The sequence below is a fragment of the Netta rufina genome (genome assembly GCF_964035555.1).
Source record: "Netta rufina genome assembly, chromosome: 13".
Taxonomy (NCBI): Eukaryota; Metazoa; Chordata; class Aves; order Anseriformes; family Anatidae; genus Netta; species Netta rufina.
Window position 1 is genome coordinate 1146142 of NC_140136.1, and position 21983 is coordinate 1168124.

The 21983-nt window shown below is 54.3% G+C and overlaps 2 protein-coding genes across 4 annotated transcripts; one reads left to right on the plus strand and one right to left on the minus strand.

Moving 5' to 3' along the window:
* Nucleotides 1-3364: 3364 nt before the first annotated feature.
* On the minus strand, nt 3365-12739 carry CYB5B (cytochrome b5 type B). Its single transcript, XM_084294991.1, has 5 exons — nt 12576-12739; nt 7384-7512; nt 6841-6867; nt 5039-5070; nt 3365-4058 (listed from the first exon to the last, which is right to left on the minus strand). The coding sequence occupies exons 1-5, from the start codon at nt 12723-12725 to the stop codon at nt 3968-3970; spliced, it is 429 nt and encodes a 142-aa protein (XP_084151117.1). The 5' UTR covers nt 12726-12739; the 3' UTR covers nt 3365-3967.
* Nucleotides 12740-14320: 1581 nt separating this feature from the next.
* TERF2 (telomeric repeat binding factor 2) lies at nt 14321-21761 on the plus strand (the record flags this gene model as incomplete). 3 transcript variants are annotated; one of them, XM_084294440.1, is made up of 10 exons in its annotated part: nt 14321-14492; nt 15079-15174; nt 15325-15455; nt 15736-15822; nt 16164-16310; nt 16686-17059; nt 17246-17629; nt 19052-19137; nt 19835-19887; nt 20771-21761. In XM_084294440.1, 10 exons carry the CDS (start codon nt 14321-14323, stop codon nt 20927-20929), a joined length of 1689 nt encoding a protein of 562 aa, XP_084150566.1. In that variant the 3' UTR covers nt 20930-21761. The 3 variants fall into 3 exon arrangements, with proteins under 3 accessions (XP_084150566.1, XP_084150567.1, XP_084150568.1); XM_084294441.1 differs by having other exon boundaries at nt 17402-17629; XM_084294442.1 differs by lacking the exon at nt 15079-15174 and having other exon boundaries at nt 14322-14492.
* Nucleotides 21762-21983: the final 222 nt, after the last annotated feature.

Genomic DNA, 21983 nt, shown 5'->3' on the forward strand with positions numbered 1-21983 from the left:
AGCTCCCGTGAAAGCTACAATTAGGCAAATTTGTAGAGCTAGATTCTGCTGACAGCTGTGGGAGGGGAAGGTATACTCCTCCAGAAGGATGTGTGGCGATGAAAGCTGCATTTCACAGCCGCTGTTTCATTTTTCCACTGAAAACCACCCTCCCACAGAGGTGGTGACGAAGGTCTGGGCTGCCAGAGCCAAGGGTCTGGTGGCACCGGGAGGCTTCTGCTGCCCAGGCCGTGGCCCAGAGCACGGGAGGCTGCTCCCCTGCACGGGAACAGACTTCAGGTTCTTATCTGGCAGAATTTGCTTCCATAGCTTCTTTGCTGCTCGCTTATCACACTTCCTGAGCAGGTGACTGGAACTTATCAGGATTACAGATGGGGCTCTCCCTGCGCCCCTGCTGCGATTATAAAAAGTGCCATTATTATCGTGACAGCATTAAACATTGTGCTGAATCAGCAGCTGCTGACCGGAGAGCTCACAAAACTGGGAAAGCCAGGGAGTGCTCAGCCACGTCAACGCGCCGCGGCTCCCTGAGATCTTCTGGACAAGTGAGCAAGTTCAGAGCAGAAGGAGAACGACTGCACGATGTTTGTCAGCTGCGAGCTTGAAAACGATCCGTGTTTAGATCACTACGGAATGGATTCTGCAGAAAATCCATTTTACCCCTCAAAATCTGGGCTGCACGGCTCGCCGCTCCCTGACGTACCTTGCGCCGTGCCCGTGCTCTGAGCGAGCCCTTTGGCAGAGGCTGCTCAGCTGCTGCCATCCGAGGGCTCCTTCCTCTGACAGGAAGACAAATCCCACGTCTGCAATAGCTCAACATTTTCTCAGCTTTAACTCATTATTAGTTATAAGCAGAACAATTGGCACAACCAAATGCTTCTTTCCCTGGGCTGGGTAGGGCTGCAGCTCCCTCCCTCCGACGCGGTGCTGCTGCCACCGGTGTCCCCGTCCCCACAGCCTGCAGCGGCTGCAGAGCACCAGAGAACTCTATGCATTATTGTCCCCAAGTCCTTCCCTTTATCAGCAAATTCCAGCAAAACCAGGCTGTATTTGGAGCTCCCAGCTCTGCCCTGTGTGCCCTCGAGCCGGTGAGCAGCGACGCTCCGTACTGTGCAGGAATTGGGGTTTGGGAAGGGGCAGCACCCTCAGTGCTGAGCTCCGCAGGTGTTCCTGCAGCGGCTGACCACAAACGCTGCCTCCGTACTCGTGTCTGCACTTCTCCACCTCTCAACCTCTCCTCGGAGACACCTGAAGGAGCCCTCACCACACGCCCAGCTCCCATCCCAGGAACTTTCCTGGCAGGGCCGGAGCCGAGGCAGCACCAGCTGTGCAGGAGTTCCGTGCCAGGACAAAGCCTGGGAAGCCTCCTTCTTTAATCCCCAGATGAAACGGGTAAACAATTTTGTTAAAGCCTCCTTTGTGCCCGGAGTGCTTTCCCCCCCACTGGACCCATCGCTTGGAGGAAAGCGGGGAGGATGGGGCTGCTCCCTGGGCAGCGTGCGGGGCCAGCGGGTCCCGTGCTCCTGCATCCTTCAGCCCAGCCTGGCTCCATCCCCAGAGCCCAGGAGGGAGCTGCAGAGCAGTAATGCTGACACCAGGCCTGTACATTTCACAGAAGGCCTCAACGCAGCTCCTGCAAACAGTAAAATGATGTCCATGGAGAATCCAAACTCGTGAGCACCATCCCAGGGGCCCCTTTCCTCAGGCCAGCCTCGGGTTCCTAAAAGCAACCCATCCGACTGCTGCAGAGGGCTCTGGGCTCCCCTGAACTCACCCCTCCAGAACAAAATAACATTTGAAAAACAGCCCTTCCTGATCAAAAGCCCCACGCCAAAGTTTCTATTCCACATGCAAGCACTGCCACACTATGATTTTGTAACCTTTTCTTCGATAAGCTACACCGAGCTCAACTCCCTCACCATAATGCTTTCCAGACTTTTAATCATTTACGTGGCTTTTCTAGGGATTTGTAAAAGCCAAAGGCATTTGGTGTACGGCACAGCCACGGCGTTAATTCACTGCAACAGCAACACCAAACGCACACGAGAGCTCCCGCAGGAGGAGCACGCTCCACCTTCACCCCGTGGCACCCCGATGCGATGCTGCCTGCACACTCCCCAGGACACAGCGCGGATCCCACACGTCCCAGGACGCAGCCCTGCAGCAAACGTGCCAACAGCCCCAACAGCCTGGTGCCAGCAGCTCACCCTCAGCACAGCCTGCTCCGTGCGGTGACTGTCCCTTTTCACTGTTAAAGCCGATCTCTCCCTTCTCGCTTTGTCCTCATGTCTGTTTGTTTGTGTTAATTCTATTAAATCAAGCAACAGACCTTGCGGGATCAATTCCAAAGCCTTCCAAAAACCCAAGCAGCTCAACTGATCTTGGATATAAAAATCTCACGTTAGGCTGTTGAGATCTATTTTCCACAGACTTCGATTGACTGCCCCACTGCTTGCTTTAAGACCTGTACGACTATGTGGTCTGTCACCTTTATCCTTTAAAAATATACCTAAATGGAATTTATCAGACCTTTCCCACTGTTTTTTCCTTGGCTCAAATTTATACTCTTGCTCTGCTCTCGTTAGGATAGAATAAACAGACATCAGAACATTTTTAAAAGGTGGAGTGTAACTCCAAGTGAGAAACTCTTCTGAGCAGCCTTCCAAGGAGCACGGCAATTTCATGAAAGAGAGAAGCGAGAAAACCACAACCGACAGGAGGTTTTCACAGCCGGGACCGCAGCACATTGCTTCCCTTTTGCTGCAGTTCAGAAAGCCGATATGCTTTGGACTAGGAACCGGCGTCAGACCACTGCAGGGTATCGGACACCACAGGATGAGTTTCCTTTTGTTAGCAGATCCTGAAACCACAGAGCAGCGTGCTGGAAGAGCTGCAGACATCCGTGCCTCACAACACACGAGGCATGCCTGACCTCTCCTGCGTGCTGCTGGAGGCTGGCTGCAGGACGCACAAAAAGAGAAGAAAGGAGAAACGTCCTCCCCTATTCCAAGACAAAAACAGCACTATGCACAAATCCCAACTGGATTTCTTTTCGCTTTTTATTTAGGAAGAAGAGGCAGGATTTATTTCTTTTGTTTTGTTTTTTTTTTTTTTTTTTTCCCCCATCTGGTGCAAATTCACAGGCAGTAAGAACAAGTTTTGTATCCAACACATGTGTTGGATCAAGACCCCAGGGAGAAAAAAAATCTCCCTTTCAAGAAGCCACATGTCAGTTCCCATTTCTGGCGTTGCCACACGCAGCACAAAAGCACCCAGACAAACCAGAATCCAAGGCAAAAATTGTTTCACAGAATATACATGTTAAAGGGACAAGTACAAACATTACAAAATGAACAGAATCACTTTTAAAATACTTATATTTGTTTAACCGTTAAAAACAGACAGAAAGAGGTAGCAAAGCTAACAATTTCCTGCTGTTCCAATTAGTGTAGCCTGCATGCACTTGGAAAGTTACAGTGGAACCGAATCTCTCAAAATCTTTTCTGGAAAGGACTGTAGACAACTCGCAGTTTATTTCTGACAATGCTACGTGAAGTACTGAGGCAAATCCACAGGCTCACTAGCAGCTGTTTCACGTTGTCTGGCTTAACAAAAAGGCATCGAAAGAAAAAGGTTATCTGTGATTTACTTCAGAGAGCGAGAGAGAGAGAGAGAGAGAGAGCACAAGCACGCACACGCTGGGGAGACCACACACACGTAACAGAATAACAGGATGCTGGGCCTGCCCTGCCCCAGCCAGAGGAAGTCATGGAAGGGCCGTGGGTCCCAGAGTTCGGGCAGACGGTTTGGTATCAGCTTGGTCCCATGGATATCAACACCACTTGACAAACCCAAAGCTAAAAGCGAGGCATGAAAGGCGGAGGGAACTGGAATCCCGCGTGCTGCATGCATGCACTCTCTCTCACACATGCTCTTTCAGGCTTTCTGAGGTCCCAGCAAGGTGAGCTCACGACGATCTCCCTTCCAGCATGTAATAGCGATACATCAAACCTATGACCAGTGCTCCGAAGATGGGGATTAGCCATGTTGACCAGAAGCTACGGGGAGGGGAAAACAACAACAAAAAAAAAGACACCACCCATGGACAACATAAAAGAGAAGAAAGTATCAAGTTAATAAATCATTCGAGATGTTCGACACTCGCTACACGTCTGTTTTCCCCCAGGGAGCTCTCGAGACCCATCTCCCACCAGCTCGCAGAGCACAATCCTGTGCTCAGTGCTCTCCTGTTCCCTGCGAGAGGCCCCTGTGACTGCAAGGATGGCTTGGTTGCTTATAAAATAGCAGCTGGGTTGCTGAACTTTCCAGCCTGGCACATACAGAAACCAATTGGGGTTTTCTGTTGTTGTTTTTTCTTTTCTTAAATAAGCCAGACTGTAATTTGTGCTATACAAACAGCTGCGTTGACTCAAGCATGGAAATTGCTACAGCTATCCCACAATAAATCATCCTCGCGCATAAACCTGAGGCCACAGGCTCACCTTCAGCAGCCTCCTTAGCAACAAATAAATTAAAAGCTAAAAACTTCTGCATCGGCTGTGAAAGACCAGGACCCTCTTCTGGTTGTGAGCACTGCTGCATTTTCAACTAAGCTGTGCTGGTCGCGGTAAGACCTTCCGAAAACCCACACATGGCTGCGTTGCATCATGCCTGGCCTGCAGCGACCACCCAAATAACCACTGCAGTGAAAAGGGAGCGCAGCCAGCGTTGTGTAATACGAACACGTGGGCCAGAGGATTCGAGCTGCACTGCACCAGGACGCCTGCTCTGCCCTGCGAGGAGCTGGGGACCTCTCACTGCCTCCACCGAGGGAGGTGCACGCCCTGGCAGCTGACTCGGTGCGATGCAGTTGGGCAGCTTCTTTTGGAGCACCTGCTTGCCGGCAGCACAGCGCAGGAACAGCCTGTGGGGTTTTTTCCTGCCCATTAGTGTTGGTCTGCAGTTCTGTGAACGGAGACTCCCAGCCCCTCAACCTCTTACTCTATTTATTTATTGTTACGATTACTTTGTACGATACCTTGCCTGGCCGGAGGATGTCACATTTTGATCCTGAAAGAAGAAAGAGGGAGTTAGCAGGGCAAAAAAGAACCATCACACATGTGGTGCTAATAAAGGAGACTGCAAGACCGGACATGTGCTTACAAACAGAGGAAAAACAACACTCCCCCTCCTTTCCCAAACATCCTCTCCATCACGGGCACGGCTGTTTCTGGGGGCGTTTGCCTTCCTCCAAACCTCCACATTATTTCATCAGCCCAATCCCTCCCACCTTCAGCTTCACACTGGCACTTTAACCTCTCTCAAAATATGGTCTTGCTCATCGCCTTGCAAACTGGTCCGTCCATTTCATACGATACGGACGACGACTGATGATCTGAGGCAGATAATTGTTTCCCCATGATCACTTCCCCAAAGCCTTCTGTCCACATCCCCATTTGCTGTCCTACTGCCTGGCCACCGAAGCATAAAACCGTGAAGGTTCATGGTTTTCAATTCTTCCTTTGCCTACAACCTGCTTCCAAACTTTCGTATTTAATTTTTCATGGAACTCTGAGAATTTAAGTACGTTTCCCAACCAACTGAAATTCTTATTTAGATTTTTATCAACTCTGCAGCCTCTTCCTCAATCACTGTTGCTGCTCTGCAGTATCTACCAGCCAAAAAAGTCACCTTTCCTGCCCCTCCTAAACAGTATTACCTCCACTCCTTGGGCATCTTAGCACTTTCTTTTCTGCCACAGTACCTTCAGTGGCTGTTAAACATTGACACTTATCCATAGGGAGTTACCTCTAGGCTGAATTCTAAGAGTATAACGTCACTACTTTAAAAAAAATAAAAATAAAAAAAATAAATAGGGGGATCCGCATTACTGATGTCTATCTCTTGCTGCTGACTTTATATTTCGGACTAGCTTAAAAACAGATGTTGCACACTAGAAAAACCTCAGCTGTACATAAACCACTGAACTTTACACACTGAACAATACATTTGAAGGTGAATGTACGCAGAATCACGCAGCCCCACTTTATAACTAAGATTTGCCTTTATCTATCCCAAGTGGCTCTTTCTATGGCTGGCTATAACAAGCAAACACTCCCAAGGGCTTCAGTTACTGCTCTCTGTTGACAGCTTCCTTATTGATTCCCGGTGCTCTGCGAGTGGCCCTGCTTCAAGCGACAGCTAAATGAAAGCGCTGTTGAAGGCAGAGCTGTGCCTGGTCCAAGCCTTCGAGCCAGGCAAGAAGAGAAGCCAGTTGCAAGGCACATGTTTACCTCTCAAACTGCATTCTATTTATTACCATTTCCCTCTCCCCATCTGTTTCAAAGGCATTTCTGCAACCCTGGGTCCCGTTCTAATCCAGGAGTACCTGACTTTTAACCAACACCGCTGATTTCTAGGGCAGTTAACAGAGAATTCTTGTTCTGCAGCCAGCCCCGTGGTGGCTGTCTGCTGGCTCGGACGGAACAACACGAACAGTTCAGTGACCAGGACACAGCAAGTACTGCAAAAAACGCTCTGTGGCTTGCGGTGTAGAAATAGCATCGCTGATGTCGGGGAAGAGAGGGCACAAAAAAACACTTCAGATTTCACCGAGGTGCCTGCCAAGCTTCTGAACAACAACAAGAAAAAATAAAAAAGGAATAATTTGCCTAGGAGATCTATTCCTTATGGACTCTGTAAACATAAAGCCACAAGCTCCATAAGGAAAAAAAGAATGCAAAATAAAAGGTGTTTGAAGACTTCTTTGTTCGTTTTGTGAACATAAAATAGTTTCCTCAGCATTAAATGAAATGGGATAGTAAAACACTAACAGCTTACCTTAGAACCTTCCTTTTTACGATCATGCTGTCAAGGGGAAAAAAAGAAGAAAGAAAAAGATAAGCGAAACCCAAAGTCATTATGCGGGAATTGTTCTGTACACAGTCCTCACCACACGGCCAATTGCCTGGACTCGTTTTCAAAGCAGGCGGACTTAAAACACCAAAAAGCACCGACTTTGCAGCAGGCAGGAACCCGGTGTGTGCCGTGCCCCTGTGATCTCTCCCCCTCCTGAGTTCTAAATCTTAAGGCAAGGGGAAGTTGTGGTCTCACCAGCTAAGGAAGGCATGGCTTAGATGAGCTGCCTTAAGTGCCATGGATTTAACCGTAGGGAGAAATCTGTTCTAAATGGTGGAAAGAGAAGACCGAGCTGGTTTTGTTTCCTCAGCAGAGGCCTTCTTTCCTCATTAGAAATCCTGGCCGATACAGAGACTGGGTAAAAACGGATCTTGGTGTGCGTTTACTGGGTTGCAAAAAGGAGAATCATGATTTGTCCACCCCATCCCGTGTCTGAGAGGGCTGTCCCACCCAGCGGGGCCTTACCGGGTGGACCTCCCCGATGTAGTACTGCTTGAGCATCTCCCGGGCGTCCGTGGAATGCCCGACGTCTTCAAAGCTCTCCGTGGCATCTTTACCAGCTTGCTCGAGCAGGACCTCTTCTCCACCTGGGTGCTGCAAGAGAAGACTTCAGGTGAGTGAGCAGATGGGTTCCAAAGAGCCTGGGCAGCCCTTCGAGCCCTTTGCAGGCGTTATGGATGTCTCAGGATGATCAGTCAGAGCTACCAGAGACCCAACTGCCCAACCTCCCTCCTTCAGGGCACAGAAAGTGCTGCACAGCCTGGGAAACGCCTTGCATAAAACAGAAATCCTTCCAACGAGGCAAACCCCCAACTTATAAATGGAAGCCCAGCTTTGACCCCCACAGCCAAGCCATCTTTTCTTGATTCTGCAACTGATTTGGGCAAGAAAATAACACAGGAGGTGTATCCTCATGTGGCTTTTCATGGGCTTCACTGCACGAATCAGACTCACTTGCAGAGGAGCCTCTCCTGTGCGACAACCCCACTGCCAGCAAAGCACGAGAGAACGCTGCCTTCACGGAGACCAGCAGAAGAAATGATGTTCTGCTTCTTCAGATACTGCAAAACCCAGCAGTATTTGGCAGACAGCCTCTCTCTGCACACAACTGTACTACGAGGAGTGGAGAAGCACAAAGCAGAAGCACATCACGTTTCCTAGTGGCCTAAGAAGCCACAACCATGATGAATGCTGGATAGAGCCCAGTGCTGGTGGAGCTACAACCACTCAACAACCACAGGAGAAAGCACAAAAGAACCAACAGAACACGCTGCTGCTCGACATCACGTTCTGCTTTCAGAAATCCAGAAGTGTTAACAACAGAAGTCGCTCCCCACTGACACCGGTGTTGCTGCGGGGAGCAGACGGCCACGGGCAGTTCCCCAAAATACCTGGAGCAATTCTCTGCTCCTTCACGGGCCGGGCTCTCCCCTAGCATGTCAATACCAGGATTCCCGGAACAGCCTGGCAATAGGAGGCACTGAGCACGAGGCCAGCAAAGTGCAATCTCTTTACGGTGTGTATGGGAACAAACAGTTCAGTTTGAACTCCCAGCTAATCCAGTTAAACCAATAAAGCGATCAGGCTGCGGAGCACACACCGAGACCAGCCCCGTTCTGCAGGGCAGCAGGCAGCAAGCACGAGACTCGCTGCTCGAGCAGAGGGGACGTGCTCACTGCTGCCCGAGATTCCTCTGACAGCTACAAGCCTGGGACTGGAGAAGAGATGTCAGGCTACACCTCAGATCAAAGGACTGAAGCACCTGTTTTTCTCTGTAATATCCTCTCCTTCCCACAGACACAGACCAGTTGTCATCGCCCCTCTTCCTCCAGCTCGTTTGTTTTTGCTGCCAAAAGTCAAAATATTCTCACTTGGCTCTCACCCTCACACCAAACCTCCTCGTGCGGACACCAAAGCAGCCCGGCTGTGTCCTGCAGGGAGGTGCTGCCAGCTCTGCAAGCCCACATCACAGCTCTTCGTTCTGAGTAAGCCCCTGCACTGTCCAGGCACGCAACATCTTCGAGGCGGCGCTTTCCCAGCAGCCACGAAGGGCAAAGTCTCAGCCCAGCAGGCAGCAGGGTAGCACTCCAGTTGTGAGGTCGCCTTCGCAGTGACCCCAAGCCAGGCTCCGCTCTGCTGCCTCTTCTCCTGCCAGGGCTGCTTGGATCTCCGAGGGAGTCAGGCAGGGACTGCCCCGGCAGAATCCAACCCGGCAGAAGAGGAGAGGAGGCGATGTCCTGCTGGCAGCCACCAACGAGCTCCCTACAGCCGCGGGTGCCTGTCCCTGTTCCCGCAGGCAGCAGCACCCCCAGCTCACCTCGCCACCCCTTGGCTCACGCTTTGGGACCTGGCTGCAGCAGGAGGGTGCTGTACTTGTTCTGTGCAACAGACACAGGCAGCAATTCAATGTTCAGCTCCTTTATAAGCACGCTCACAGAGATCCACAGGAATTAGGGGAAGAAGGGCTGACCATTTACTTTAAGCCCTCTGCAGGAAGTCCTTAGGGACGGCTCCTCAGAAATCTCATTTCACGTGGAAAAACGTCAGAACTCAGATTTTGAAGAGATAACCTTGACTTCCTACCCAGCCATCCTCAAAGGGCCGACAAAACCCTGCAGTAACAGGGCACACGGAGCTGCTCTCGGCTTCCAGGGGCAGCCGGTCACTGCACGCTCAAGGGATGAGAAAAACAGCAAAGTACAAGAGAGAAGAATGTGAAATTTTACTGCTCTTTATGTGTTTGCTCTGAAGCTTTGCTAAACCCAGAAGTAAGAATTATTTACTCGTGTACGATCATCCTTAATTGTAATCTCCAAGCCAAAAGAAAAAAATAATAAAAAAAAATATCAAAAAGCTTGTGGGACGTCGTGTTTCTGAAAGGCCTCTTTAGTCTAGACAGCCACAGCTGCAGCCAGACAGCTCCTACCTTGCCGTACCCGCGCACATGTATAAATAGTCTGGTTCCACAAGAAGTCATTCACCCTGCCACAAAGCTTCCAAAAGCCACAGCTCCTGCAGAAAAACATGAGAACTGCGAGAAGCGCAGCGAGCTCCGAAAACGAAATGTACTTCCAGAGGAAATAAGGGCTGAGGTGAAGCCTTCCTCCTCCTGGACAGGAACGGACACGAGCAAACAGGGACCAGAGGTGGGCCCGAGCACCAGCCCGCAGGGATCCCCCTCGACATCAGCACCAGGACCAGACAAGGACGAGCACCCAGACACACGGTGCTCATCCAGCACACGTCCTTCAGGGCTCGTTGGATGACACGGAACGGGCTTCCCAGAGAGCTCTGCAGCTCTGCAAGTCAGCGTGAGCAAAACCAGGTCTCTGCCATCCCTCCTCCTCCTTCCGCACGGAGCTCTGGCTGCAGACACACCCGAGCACACAGGAATTAAACGCAGAAAGACAAAGGAAGATATTCGATATTGTTTTCCTCCTGCTGGTGCAACACGCAGGTAAGAATTTAAAACCTTGCTGCCTCCTTGGTGTGAGCGACCATCTGACACCTCCCTGTCTGTCCCACTTTACTTTTGGCTCAGATGAAAAGTCTCACATCTAAGTGGTGGTGGGCTCACAACCCAGTGATGTTCTGAAGCAACACACATCCCGACTCTTCTGTGCACACGGAGGTGGAACAAATCCCTCTGTCACAGGAAAGCTGGTGAAAATCAGAACACTACAGCTGGTGCACAGGTGGAAAGCCACAGCTGGTAGCAGCGGTGTGCTGAGGGCACGTGTGAGCAGCACCAGCCCTCACAGACCTGCCAGGGAGACTTGCCTGCCTTTCTCCTGTTCCTTGCTGATCACTCACAGCTCCCTGCCGAGCCAGCCCTTCTTGCTCCAGCAAGTCTGCACTTGCTTTCCTAGCCTGCTGCCAACAGGAGCAATGATGTGGATGCCAGTGGTCCGGTTACCCAGATTTGGAAGAAAATGAGACAATTCCTATAAGACTGCCTCGGATTTCAGGTAATCCCACCTCCCTTCAGGCACTTGCAGGCTCTCTGGAGCACGCCACCTCTCACAAACACTGAGATTTTGGTTGCTGTCTCTGCATTCTCCGTTCTGTTCACGCCCGCATAATTCAGGAGACTTTTGCTATGTGCCAAACGTCTTAACTTGGTGCCTCTCACACAGGAAATGGCCAACTGTACGCTGGCAGTTTAAACCCCCCTGTATTTCAGGGAACACCCAGCTTTTGGGGCGGCTGGCTAACAGCTGCCTGCTGCTCCCAGCCCGCAGGGACACGCAGCAACATTCGGCAGCATTTCGGCAGCGAGGCTTCCTAGAGATAACACGGCCACTCCGAGGCAACTCCAGTGGAATTCGGCAATCCTGTTCAAATAACCCATGGCCAAAGGCCAGGAAAGGCAACAACCAGACGCTGCTTCAGTGACTACACGGGACCAGGGGGAAATGTACTCCCCGCTGAAACCCTGAGAGCTGCGGTGACAACTCAGAGCTCTAAGGCAGCACGGTTTATCAGGCAACTGTAACCTTTAAACAAGGCAAACATTCCTGGTTCTGATCAGCCACACATTGCTCTGCTGTCACCGCACTGATTGCAGGGGGGTAGCAGATATAAAGCACATTTCTGCCGATAAATCAGGCCTTGATCTGTGCTCACAAACTTCACCACGTCGGCGAGGGGTGCACATAGCTGACTGCTGTGCTAGCCATGCTGCCAGTTACCAGCGCAGCCTTGCTGCTTCCCTTCCCCAACCCGGGTAAATCTTTATGCCATAAAGCCAGAAATGAGATAAAGGGCTCCCCAGGTGCCATCCTACACAGAGACTGCTGGGACCAGCACGCAGCAGCCATGCTTGGAAACACGGCATCATTCGCACCACGGGCCTGGGGGCAAACACCTCAGAAATGGGATTTGTGAAGAAGAAAGGCTTTGAAGATTTTTCTGCCTCTTAAGTCTGAAAAATAAGCAGCGACTGTAACGGAACATTGAGGCAAGGTGAGACAAGGCACGCACTTCTTTTCTGTCTTCCTCTGACTCTACCTAACCTTCTTGCATCTGTGACATCCTTTGGCACAGATGGGCTGCTCCCGTTGTGCGAAGAAACACCATTTCTTTGCGTTGAAACAGGCTCCAGCCAGCCTCCTTGACGTCCCCTGCTTCTTGTGCTCGGCGGTCAGACGCAGGCAGGCACGAAGGCTCTTGGAAGCTTGTGGACCAGCAAACGCTCTTCAAAATATTCAAAAACTCAAGCAGAGCTGGCTGTCCCCACAGCTCTCAAGGATTTGGCAGGCGCTGGATGTCCACTTTGGGCTACTGCTGGGGAACCCAAGCACCGGAGGGGGCGTGCATGCAGAGGGGGCAGGCAGCTGCTGAGCAACCCTCCCGTACCAGGGGGAAACTCCTGGTGTTGTGCACTGACCCCTGGCCAGGGATCCGAGTGGGATCACCGTGCCTGTAGCCGCGTTTAGCTGCTTCCCAAGCTGGAGTCCAGCCCCGCAGGACCCCCCCCTTCCCCCCCCGGCTGCCAGCCCCCCAGCAGCAGCTGTGTCCGCCCCCACTGCCGTGCTGGCAGCCCGCAGGCCCCGCCAGGCCCCGCCAGGCCCCGCCAGGCCCCGCCAGGCCCCGGGGCGGCCTCCTCAGAGCCCCGCCAGGCCCCGGCCCCGCTCGCTGAGGCCCCGGCCCCGCACCTCCTCCAGGAAGCGGGTGACGTCGTACACGCGGCCGTGGATGACGAGCCAGGCCTCGCGGCTGCAGTTTCGCCTCGCCACCTCCTGCAGGGTGAACACCGGCCCCGCCGCCGCCTCGCCGCCGCCCTCCGCCCGCTTCCCGGCCTCCATGCTGGCCGCCGGCAGCTTCGCGCAGCGCGGGGGATTGGCCCGCCGCGGCCGCCGTAGCCGCGCGGTTGGCTGACCGACCAATGAGGAGCGAGAGGACGAGGCGGTGGGGTGACTCCAGGCACACGAAACGACCAATGGGAAGGGCGCGGGGAGAGGCGCGGGCCAATAGCGAGCGGCGAGAGGGAGGGGGCGGGACGCGTGAGGGCGCGCGCGGCGGGCGGGGTGAGGGCAGAGTAAGGGCAGGGCTGCTCGCTGCAGCTGGCGCGCGTTTGTACTCGATAAAACCCCAAATAAACGCCAAATAAACGCCAAATAAACGCTTTTGTGCCCCTTCCTCTGCACTCTCCCTGCTGGGGGGGTTTCTCCACGTATTGTGCAAGGCAATCCCGGTATCCTCCCCGCCAGCTCCCGTTTCTGCTGTGATAAGTGCCCCATTCCCGCTCCTTCACGGCTGCCCCACGCAGCGCCCCGTGCTCAGACACAGCCCGGCGGCCCCCTGACCGCGGGCAGGCTTCCCGGGCAGCTCAGCAGCACAAACAGCAGTGGTGGCAGCAAACACCGCCCGTGTGCATTCATCGAGGGGCAGGATCCAGGCGCTGCTCCTCACCACCAGCATCCAACAGGAGCCAGCTGGCGCGCTGCGACCCGGGAGAGGGGAGTGTGCGGTGACCAGGATGCCCCTTGTCCTTTCCCTGTTTTGTTTTCCGCTGTAACTTGGGCAGGGCAGAGCCACGAGACCGCAGCAACGTGTGGGCCCTGTTCCATTAAATGTTTTCTTTCATCCGTAATCACTTCATCGAAAGCCATAAATCAGCCAGCTACGACCAAAAAGCACAAACGTGACTGTAATTTGTGCCTTCCTGCCCGGTGTTTCTTTTGGCACGCACAACACCAAACCTTTTCCTGAAGGGGAACTGATGGTGGACATTCCTCGCCCACCGCCTGCTCCCACAGCCCCCGTTTCCTTTCCATTCCTCGCAGAGGATTCAGAGCCCAACAAGGGGCCGCAGTTCTGTGCAGTTCTGTGCTCACTCCGGGAAGCATCTCACGGGGGCAGCGTGTGTCACGGGCACAGCAGCCACCAAACTTCTCAGAAACCACAGAGATTTCTCGCCAGGAGAGCAGAGGCCGTGCCGTGCGGGGAAGTGACCTCGTGCTCCTGCTGGGCCTGCTTGGGCTCTCCTTGGGCCGGGGAGGACGGTGAGGCTCGGGACTCCCGGCCTCGCTGCCCGCCCTTATGTGCTGTGACAGAAACACAGCAACCCCGCGATGGGCACGGCACCCGCACGGCTCCTCCATCCCGAGCCACGACGGAACAGGCCCCAGACCAGGCCCAGGCCCCGGACCAGGCCCAGGCCCCGGACCAGGCCCAGGCCCCGGACCAGGCCCCGGAGCGGGGGGAGGCCGCCAGAGGGCGGCAGCGCGGCCGCGAGGCACGCTGGGAGTTGTAGGCACAGCGAGGGGGGGTGTGCCGCGGGGCACGCCGGGAGTCATAGGCACAGCGGGGGGGCGCCGCGAGGCACGCCGGGAGTTGTAGGCGCGGCGGCGGGGCTCTGTCGTTATTTCCGGTGTGTCCGCGGTCCGTTTCCGGCGCGATGGCGGGCGAGCGGGAGCGGGGCGCTGGCGGGCGGCGGGAGAAGGCGGCGGCGGCGCGGGGCGAGGAGGCGATGAACCGCTGGGTGCTGCAGTTCTATTTCCACCAGGCCGTGGCGGCCTACCGCGCCGGAAGGAACCGCGACTTCCGGCAACTGCGCGACGTCATGCAAGGTACGCCGGGACGGCGGGCGGGACGGCGGGAGGCCAGGCCAGGCCGCGACCACGCTGCCGGTCACACCGCCCGGTAACGGCCCCAGTTACAGCCCCGGGTCACGGCCTCGGTAAGGGCCCCGGTAACGCCCCCAGTTCTACCTCCCGGCAGCCGCCCCCGGTAACGGCTCCGGTCATCCCCCGGTAACGCCCCCTGGTAACGGCCCCAGCTACACCCCCGGTAACGCCCCCCCGGTAACACCCACACGCACACACACCGGTACCCACCCCCACCCCTCCCCTGCTAACACCTCCCGGTAACACCTCCCGGTAACACCTCCCAGTAACACCACCCCTCCCGGTAACCCCCCCCTTCACCCCTCCCATTAACTCTCCTCCGGTAATACCCCCCCCGATAACAGCCCCCCCCCACACCTCAATAACAGCCCCCATCCCCGGTAACCTGTCCCCTCAGTAACACCTCCCAGTAACACCCCCCCTCCCGGTAATCCCCCCCCCCCCGTTAACTTTCCTCCGGTAACCCCCCCCCCCCCCCCCCCCGGTAACAGCCCCCCAGTGACCCCCCGCCCCCCGTCTCACCCCCCAGCGCTGCTGGTGCGGCCCCTGGACAAGCAGCCGCCCGTGGTGCAGCTGCTGCGTGTGATGCAGTTCCTGTCCCGCATCGAGGAAGGCGAGAACCTAGGTGGGTCGCTCGGCGCCAGGACGGGCTCTGCAGCACCCCTGGGAGCACCTCTGGCAGCCCGGCAGCCTCCCCTCCTCCGCCGTAGCTGTAATGTCTGAGCTCAGACCGAGTGCGTCCGTGTCCATTCAACAATCTGTGCCTTCTCTCTAGAGTGCAGCTTCGACAGAGAGATGGATCTCACTCCCCTGGAGTCGGCAATGGGCATCCTGCAGCTGTTTCAGAAAGAATTCAGCATCCCTGAGAAGAAGGTGGAACCTGTCCAGAGAATGCTGAAGGAGGCTGTAAGACTTCTGGCTTGTTTAATAGGTTCTCTGCTCGCTCTTGGCTCAGTTGTGCTCTCAAACAAACGGCAGTAGGAGTTGGCAGCGCTAACGGACCAGGGTAGCAGCGAGTGGGCTGCAGACATGTCCTGGTGTCACGGCAGAGCTTGGTTCTTCGCGTGAGCCAGCACTAAGCTAAGACCCACGTGCCCTGGCTGATTATTACATGTGTTTTCCTAAAACTGGTTAATTGTATGGCTAAAGCAGTGTAACAGAGAAACTGATGCTTTTTCTTCTGCAGGCCGTTATCGTTTGCATCAGGAACAGAGAGTTTGACAAAGCTTCATTAATTTTAAAGAGGCACATGGGGAAGGATCCCAGGATCCAGGTGAGCCCCCATCTGACTGTAAGGCGGGTGAGGACCGTCAGGTACGTCCTACGGGATGTCACGGGGCTTCTGACTCTCGTTGCAGGCCTAAAAGGCTTCCCTGAGAAGCCAGCCTCTGGGGTAAATGAGAGTGGGAGGGGATGAAATGGAAGGGGTCCTCAAAAGGTGAATCCTCAGGCTGGGTCTCCTGGGCCTGCAGCCTGTTCCCAGACTTGTGGCAGTGTAAACGAGCGGGGCGCACAGGGTGGCCGAAGGGCTCTGATCTTTGCCCAGAGCCAAGCTCCCGAAGCTCTCATTTACCCCCCTGGTAACTGTGCAGAATGTTCTTGCCTTTTCTCTAGAAAAAGAAGGCAGAGTTGCAGGCCATCATCCGGGAGAAGAACCACGCTCATCCCACGATCAGAGACTTCTCCTACAAGGACTTCCAGCAGGACATGTTCCAGTTCATGAAGACCTACGTGGACAGCTCGGAGCCGGTGCTGGTGACGGTGTGTGTCTGCTCCTGCGGGGCGCTGCCGTGGGAGGGAGGTCGGGGGGAGCTGACGCTTCCTTTCCCGTGGGACAGGGAAATCCAGGGGCTGGGCCTGTCCCTGCCTTCACTGCAGTCGTGAGTTGCAGAGTTCAGACACCTCGTTAACAATGGGTTAAGCCCAAAGTACTGAACGCTGTCAGTTCCTACAAGGTTTATACAGCTGAGCCCGTTTTTCAAACCACATTGCAGGCTCTAATTGGCAGACGTGAACTCTGTGCCTAGTGCCTAGCTGCAAGTAACGGCTTAAAATGCCTTAGGGAGAAGGTAAAAGCTGAATGGTGCTGTGGGGAGTCACTGTTGTAATGATTACCTGCTTTTTTCCCTGTTGAAGATGATGAAGACTTTGAATTCAGAACGTGCTGAAGAACCAAAACACTCATTGGCAGCTCCTAGATCTGCGAGTGGGGCCAAGGACAAGGCAGCAGCTCCCAAGCCCGTAGGAATGGAACAGGAGCCGGCGGGAGCTCCAAAGCCTGCAGAAACTGCAGAAGACACGGTGGTACCTCCCAGCCCCGCGGAGAGGGCAGAGGGCCCAGCAGGAGCTCTTGAGCCCATGGAAGCAAGCGGTTGCCCTGCAGCAGCTCCTGAGCACATAATAGCGGCGGTTAAGAACCTGGAAGACGTTTCAGAACGTATGGAAATATCCGAGCAGCCAGCGGCAGCAGCTCCAGAGCTTGCAGAAATGCCTTCCAGGGACTCAGAAAGGTGGGCAGAGAAATCTGGGGGGTGTTGGTAAGTGGGAGGGCTGGGAGTGCCCTCAGCAGACGTTAGCGCCCTGGGGTCAGGGTGAGTTGTTGAGGGTCACAGCAGAGGAGAAAAGCCTGACGTCAGCGATGTTGGAGCCGTTGCGGTGAGACGTCTACAAGCTGCTCAGTTCTGTTTATTTTGTAGGCAGCCGCCTGGAACTGTAACCACGTATGGGATTTCTGTTCTGAGAGAAGCTTTCAAGATCCTGTCAGACTCCCGGGACGCAGATGCTCTCTTCACCAAACTGGATGAAACAGACTTTTCTTTCCCCAAGCAACTGTCTCCTTCTGTATCCCACAGAAACAAGAGACGGAAGGAAGAGGAAAATCAAGATTCTGAGATCTCAGACCCTCCTGAGGTTCCCCATAAGGTCAAACGCTTGACCATAAGTAAACTTGTCATGGATGACGACAGCCACAGCAACGAGTCGAGTGGAAGCCCAGACTCTTCCCAGGAGCCAGTTGTATCTTCTGCCTCTAAATCCGCTCAGAAATTGCCCAACCAGCATGAGTCTACCGAAAGTGCCAAGTACGGAGCCTGTCTCTTCTGGTATAGCCTAATTGCACCCAGCATTCTGACTTGCAGCTGCCTTTAGTGAAGCGAACGGCAAAAACCTTTAATTCAGGATGCCCGTAGTGCCCATCCTTGCCCACTAGCGTATGTGGAGCTAGGTGAAGTAAGCTGTCCTTAGGGCTCTTTGTTCGTGTACTGGAGGTGAGAAACTCCCCCAGCTTCGCAGGCAGCGAGTCACTTGGTGCAGTCAGTGCTGGTGGCAATCCCGGCAGGCACAGCTGGGTCACCGCCCCCCCGAGAGCACAGCGCTGAGCTCGTGCTCTTTTTCCTGAAAGCTCTGCTGGATAAGAACCCCCTCGTTGCAGCTCTCCTCTTAGCTTGTAGCTGAAGCGACTGCTGTAGGTGGTAGGGGTGTTTGAGGGCTTTCATTTGTATGAGGGTTTCCTACAGAAAACAGCAAAGTACGCTTACTGGCAGAGGTCTGAAATTCATGCTGCGAAGAGACTTCAGGAAAAAATGAGTATTTCCCTTGGCAAGCTGTGGAGAGGCATAGCAGGGCTCAGGGCTTCCTGCTCACGTTGCTGTTCTCTGGCTAGTGAGGGTGCGCAGCAGGCAGCGGTAACGCTCGGATCCCCAGCAGCAAAGCTGGGAGGCTTGCGTGAAGGTAGCTGGAAGTGCTCAGAAAGGAGAAACGCCTTCCCCTGGTCTTCTGGATGAAGAGTTCAGAACCTGAAGTTTGGCTTTGAAGGGAGAGCAGTGCAGATCGTGGTGTGCTGTGGAGCTTGGCCTCGCAGGCGGGCTGCCCTGCTCTGAGGCACAGGGGAGGAGTGGCTGCAGGCAGAGCTGTGGCGCGCGCTGATGTGGCAGCGTGAGACCTCCCGTGCCCTGTGCTGCTCGGCGCTGAGCTTGTCAGAGATGTCCCTGAGAGGAGATGACCCCACAGGCACCTCGTCCACGTCTAGGCTCATCTGGGAATTTCCACTTTCCCATTTCAAAGACTTGCAAGTGGTGGCACTTTCTCTCTCCGTGTTTTTTTTGTTGTTGTGGCTGGGTTTCGTTGGTTTGTTTTGGTACCCTGCAGCTCCCTAGGACAGGTCTTTATTTTGAGCCGTCGGTGATGGCCTGGGCCGCGCGGTGTGAGCTTGCTTGCTGTGTTTGCCAACACCTGGTCGCTTGTTCTTGGAAACGCTGGTCACAGAGTACAGGCTGCTGCTCGTGGCTGGGTGCGTGGCGTGCGCCGCCTTTCTGCAGGGGCTCCTACCTCGTCCCCACGCCGAGGGGAGTGGAGGGGGCGCCTGCCTTGTTCCTTGCTTCCTGGGACGCTTCTCTGCCCTGCATGCTGACTGCGAGCTTGCCTGCTGTGCTGCTGCTGGCCCTGCACCCCGCCCCCAAACTGCTTCTGGCTGGTAGCTGACGTAAATGCTTGCCTGCTTTCAGGTCCGGCGAAGGAAAGTGGAGCAGTTTATACGCTGAAGAACAAAAGGACAGCTGGAGTGATGAGGACGAGCTCTTCTCAGATGCGGGTAGGTACAGAGCTGCTGTCACAGGTGCTAATTGAGGCTAATCCTGGCTTTGTGGTGTGTTCGTGGGGCTGTGCTACCCTCTGTGTGGGTTTTGAAACCAGAAATTGTAGGAGCCCAACAAAATGGCCAGATAGCCAACGCTGAGGCACTGGGTTTCTGTACCTCTAACCTGAAACAAGTGCCAGGAACACGTTCAGGTTTCAGACTAATAATGCTTAAACTACAGGGTGTAGATACTGGCAGTACAGCTTCTTTCCTGTTCGTGCTTTTACTGCCATGAAGTAAGGGTTAAGTTTACCTTTATCAGCCAGATTGGTTTTCCAGTCCAGTTACCTTTCCTCGTATATGCACAGTTCAGCTGGCACTGCTGGTGAGAAGGGGTGGGCTTGGTTCCAGGCCGCCTAATTCCAGCCTCAGCATATGGCGTGGCTGCATCCTGGATGGTTGCCCCTGTTCTTGACATATTGGCTAGTTCAAAACAAAGCAGATCTTACTGGGAGGCTTCCCATAAAGCAACTGGGGCTCGAAACGGGCTGCAGAGAAGTGAGGGACAAAGGAATTTGTTTTTATTGCCTGTCATGGGACGCTCTTATTGTAGGCTAACTGCAGAGTTCAGCAGTTAAGCCAAAGGCAGTCTCCTGGGAGCGTCTGTGCCCTGAGCTATTGTGAAATGTAACCCTCCTGTCCTGTTTTCCAGCACAACTTGAGCAAAATGGCCACAACTCTGGAGTCATTGGTTCCAAGAAACAGGTAATGTGGAGCCCTTAAATCCTTCCTGTAAGGTCTGAAATGAGAACGTGTCTTGACAGAGAAGCAAACTGTCAGTGATCTGCACTGCGTGTTGGTGAGGGGGCTCTGGTGCAGTTCAGCTCAGCAGGGCAAGCTGCTGCCCTGCTTCAAACCAAGCCCAGGGGGCTGGGCTGGGGGGCGATCCGTGCTGAGGCCGGTGCTGCAGTGCCTGGCCTCTGTCAGCCTTGTGCAGATCTTCACGTCCCTCAAGCTGGTTTGAGTTTCAGTGCTAAAGCAGCCTGGTTTGGTAGCTGGCTAGAGCTGTGTGCCTCCCACGTGCCAGGCATCGGGTGTTGGAGCAAAGTCCCTTTTCCTTCCCGTGTGCCCCTCAGAAGTAGGCTCGCTGTGCCTGCTGTCACCTTCCAGGAGCTTCCAGGAGCTTCCAGGCCTTACCTGGAGGTGATGTCAGCTGGCTGCTGTGCTGCCCCACGCAGTGCAGCGCCTCGTTCCCCGTGACTGCTTTCTGCAGGTCTTGATTTGCCTCCCATACAGAAACCAGGGGACCTGCAGAGCTGAACTTGCAGTTCTAGCACTGAATCCGTGCTGCTGTGAGGGAGTCATTCCTCGATTGTGTGATCAGCAGTATGTTTGGGAAGCACAGCTATTGAGCTTGTGCTGGCGCTCGGTGATTCTCAGCTAGAAATGAGAGCACATCTGCAATGAGGCAAATTTTGGGTGTTGCATGTGCTGTCAGAACAGCTCTGCCCTTCTTCCATGTCCCTAGCACAGGTGATGAGGCACAGCTAACCCCTAGGAAGGAAACGCAGTGAAGTCCCAGCAAAATGCAGCTCCTTCCTGCAGCTGCACGTCACTCACAGAACGCTGCTTGCCTGCTCTTTTGTAGAAATGGACGGCCCAGGAAAGTGAGTGGATCAAAGCTGGAGTGAAGAAGTACGGAGAAGGGAGGTGGAAGTCCATCTGCCAGAAATACCCCTTCCAGAACCGCACGTCGGTGATGATCAAGGATCGCTGGCGGACCATGAAAAGGCTGGGGATGCTCTGAAGCTGGGGGCCACGGGATCTTCAGTGCAGAACTGGTTTTGTTTTGTTTTTTTTGGTTTTGTTTTGTTTTGAAAGATTGACCAGAGCAATAGCAGCAGTGAGGCTGCAGTGCTCTTCCCTGATGCACAGCAGCTTTGGGATTTTGGCTTTTGGTACCAGAGACTGCTGCAGCAGATAGAACCATGTGTGGCAAGAACCGAAGAGTCTTGTTTCTTGAGTTGTAGGTAGCAGGTTTAGGTCTTCTGCGGCTGGTAGAACCTGCACAGCTTGACTGTGGGTGCTGGGACATGGCCTGTGTCAGGACTTCCTTCACCTGACAGCTGCAGCCTTTGCAGAATGAGTACCAGCCTGATGGGCTGCTGAAAGGAGTTCTCTGTTCAGATACTGTCAAGTGACAGGAGAATTTTATCAGTGGCTATTAGTGTTGTAATTTGTCTAACTGTTGGAATTTTGTTTTCGTCTCTCCCTTGTGGGAGAGGCAGCACAGCCCCAAAGCTTCTGGGCTGGGGAGCTGTAGGCAAGGTGAGTTACTGTTCTACTCACACAGCTCTTTGCTTTGTAAATGTCTAGTCTGCAAGCGAGAATCTCTCTGCTTCCTGAGGCGTTGACGACATCTTTTACAGTACTTTAAATGTTGATTAGTTCCATGTAAAACAGGCCAGTGTTTAATGACCTAGATCCTCTCTTACCGGCGTGTCTCCTTCCTGGTAACATCCTCCGTGTGCGGTTCCTGCACGCACGTGAGCTCTGAGCGCTGTTCCTTGCCGTCAGGGCCCTGGGCTGGAGTCCAGGTCTGAATGGTCTTCTGTAAAATAAAGTTCCTTTCCTGTTGAGTACCGGAGTCGCACTGTGTGAGCTTGTGCTGCCCCGAGGGGAGCGGGGCGGTTTGGGGCACCGGCTGCTCACTGGGCCCTGGGCGTGCGCAGCCCCAGAAGTGGGGGGTTCCCAGTCTGCTTCCTGCGAGTGGTGCACCAGCAGCTGTGTGGGGTGGAACAGGGATGCCCTGAGGGTGCAAAGTGAGGCACGGACGTGAAGCATCACCTGGGCTGAGCTTC

What these genes read in the sequence shown, in the direction of transcription:
- CYB5B (XM_084294991.1), bottom strand. Translation starts at nt 12,725, where the DNA reads ATGGAGGCCGGGAAGCGGGCGGAGGGCGGCGGCGAGGCGGCGGCGGGG. An exon ending in ACATCGGGGAGGTCCACCCG is followed by an intron (nt 6,868 to 7,383) that starts GTAAGGCCCCGC and finishes TCCCCTTGACAG; the next exon opens with CATGATCGTAAAAAGGAAGG. An exon ending in GTAAAAAGGAAGGTTCTAAG is followed by an intron (nt 5,071 to 6,840) that starts GTAAGCTGTTAG and finishes TTCTTCTTTCAG; the next exon opens with GATCAAAATGTGACATCCTC.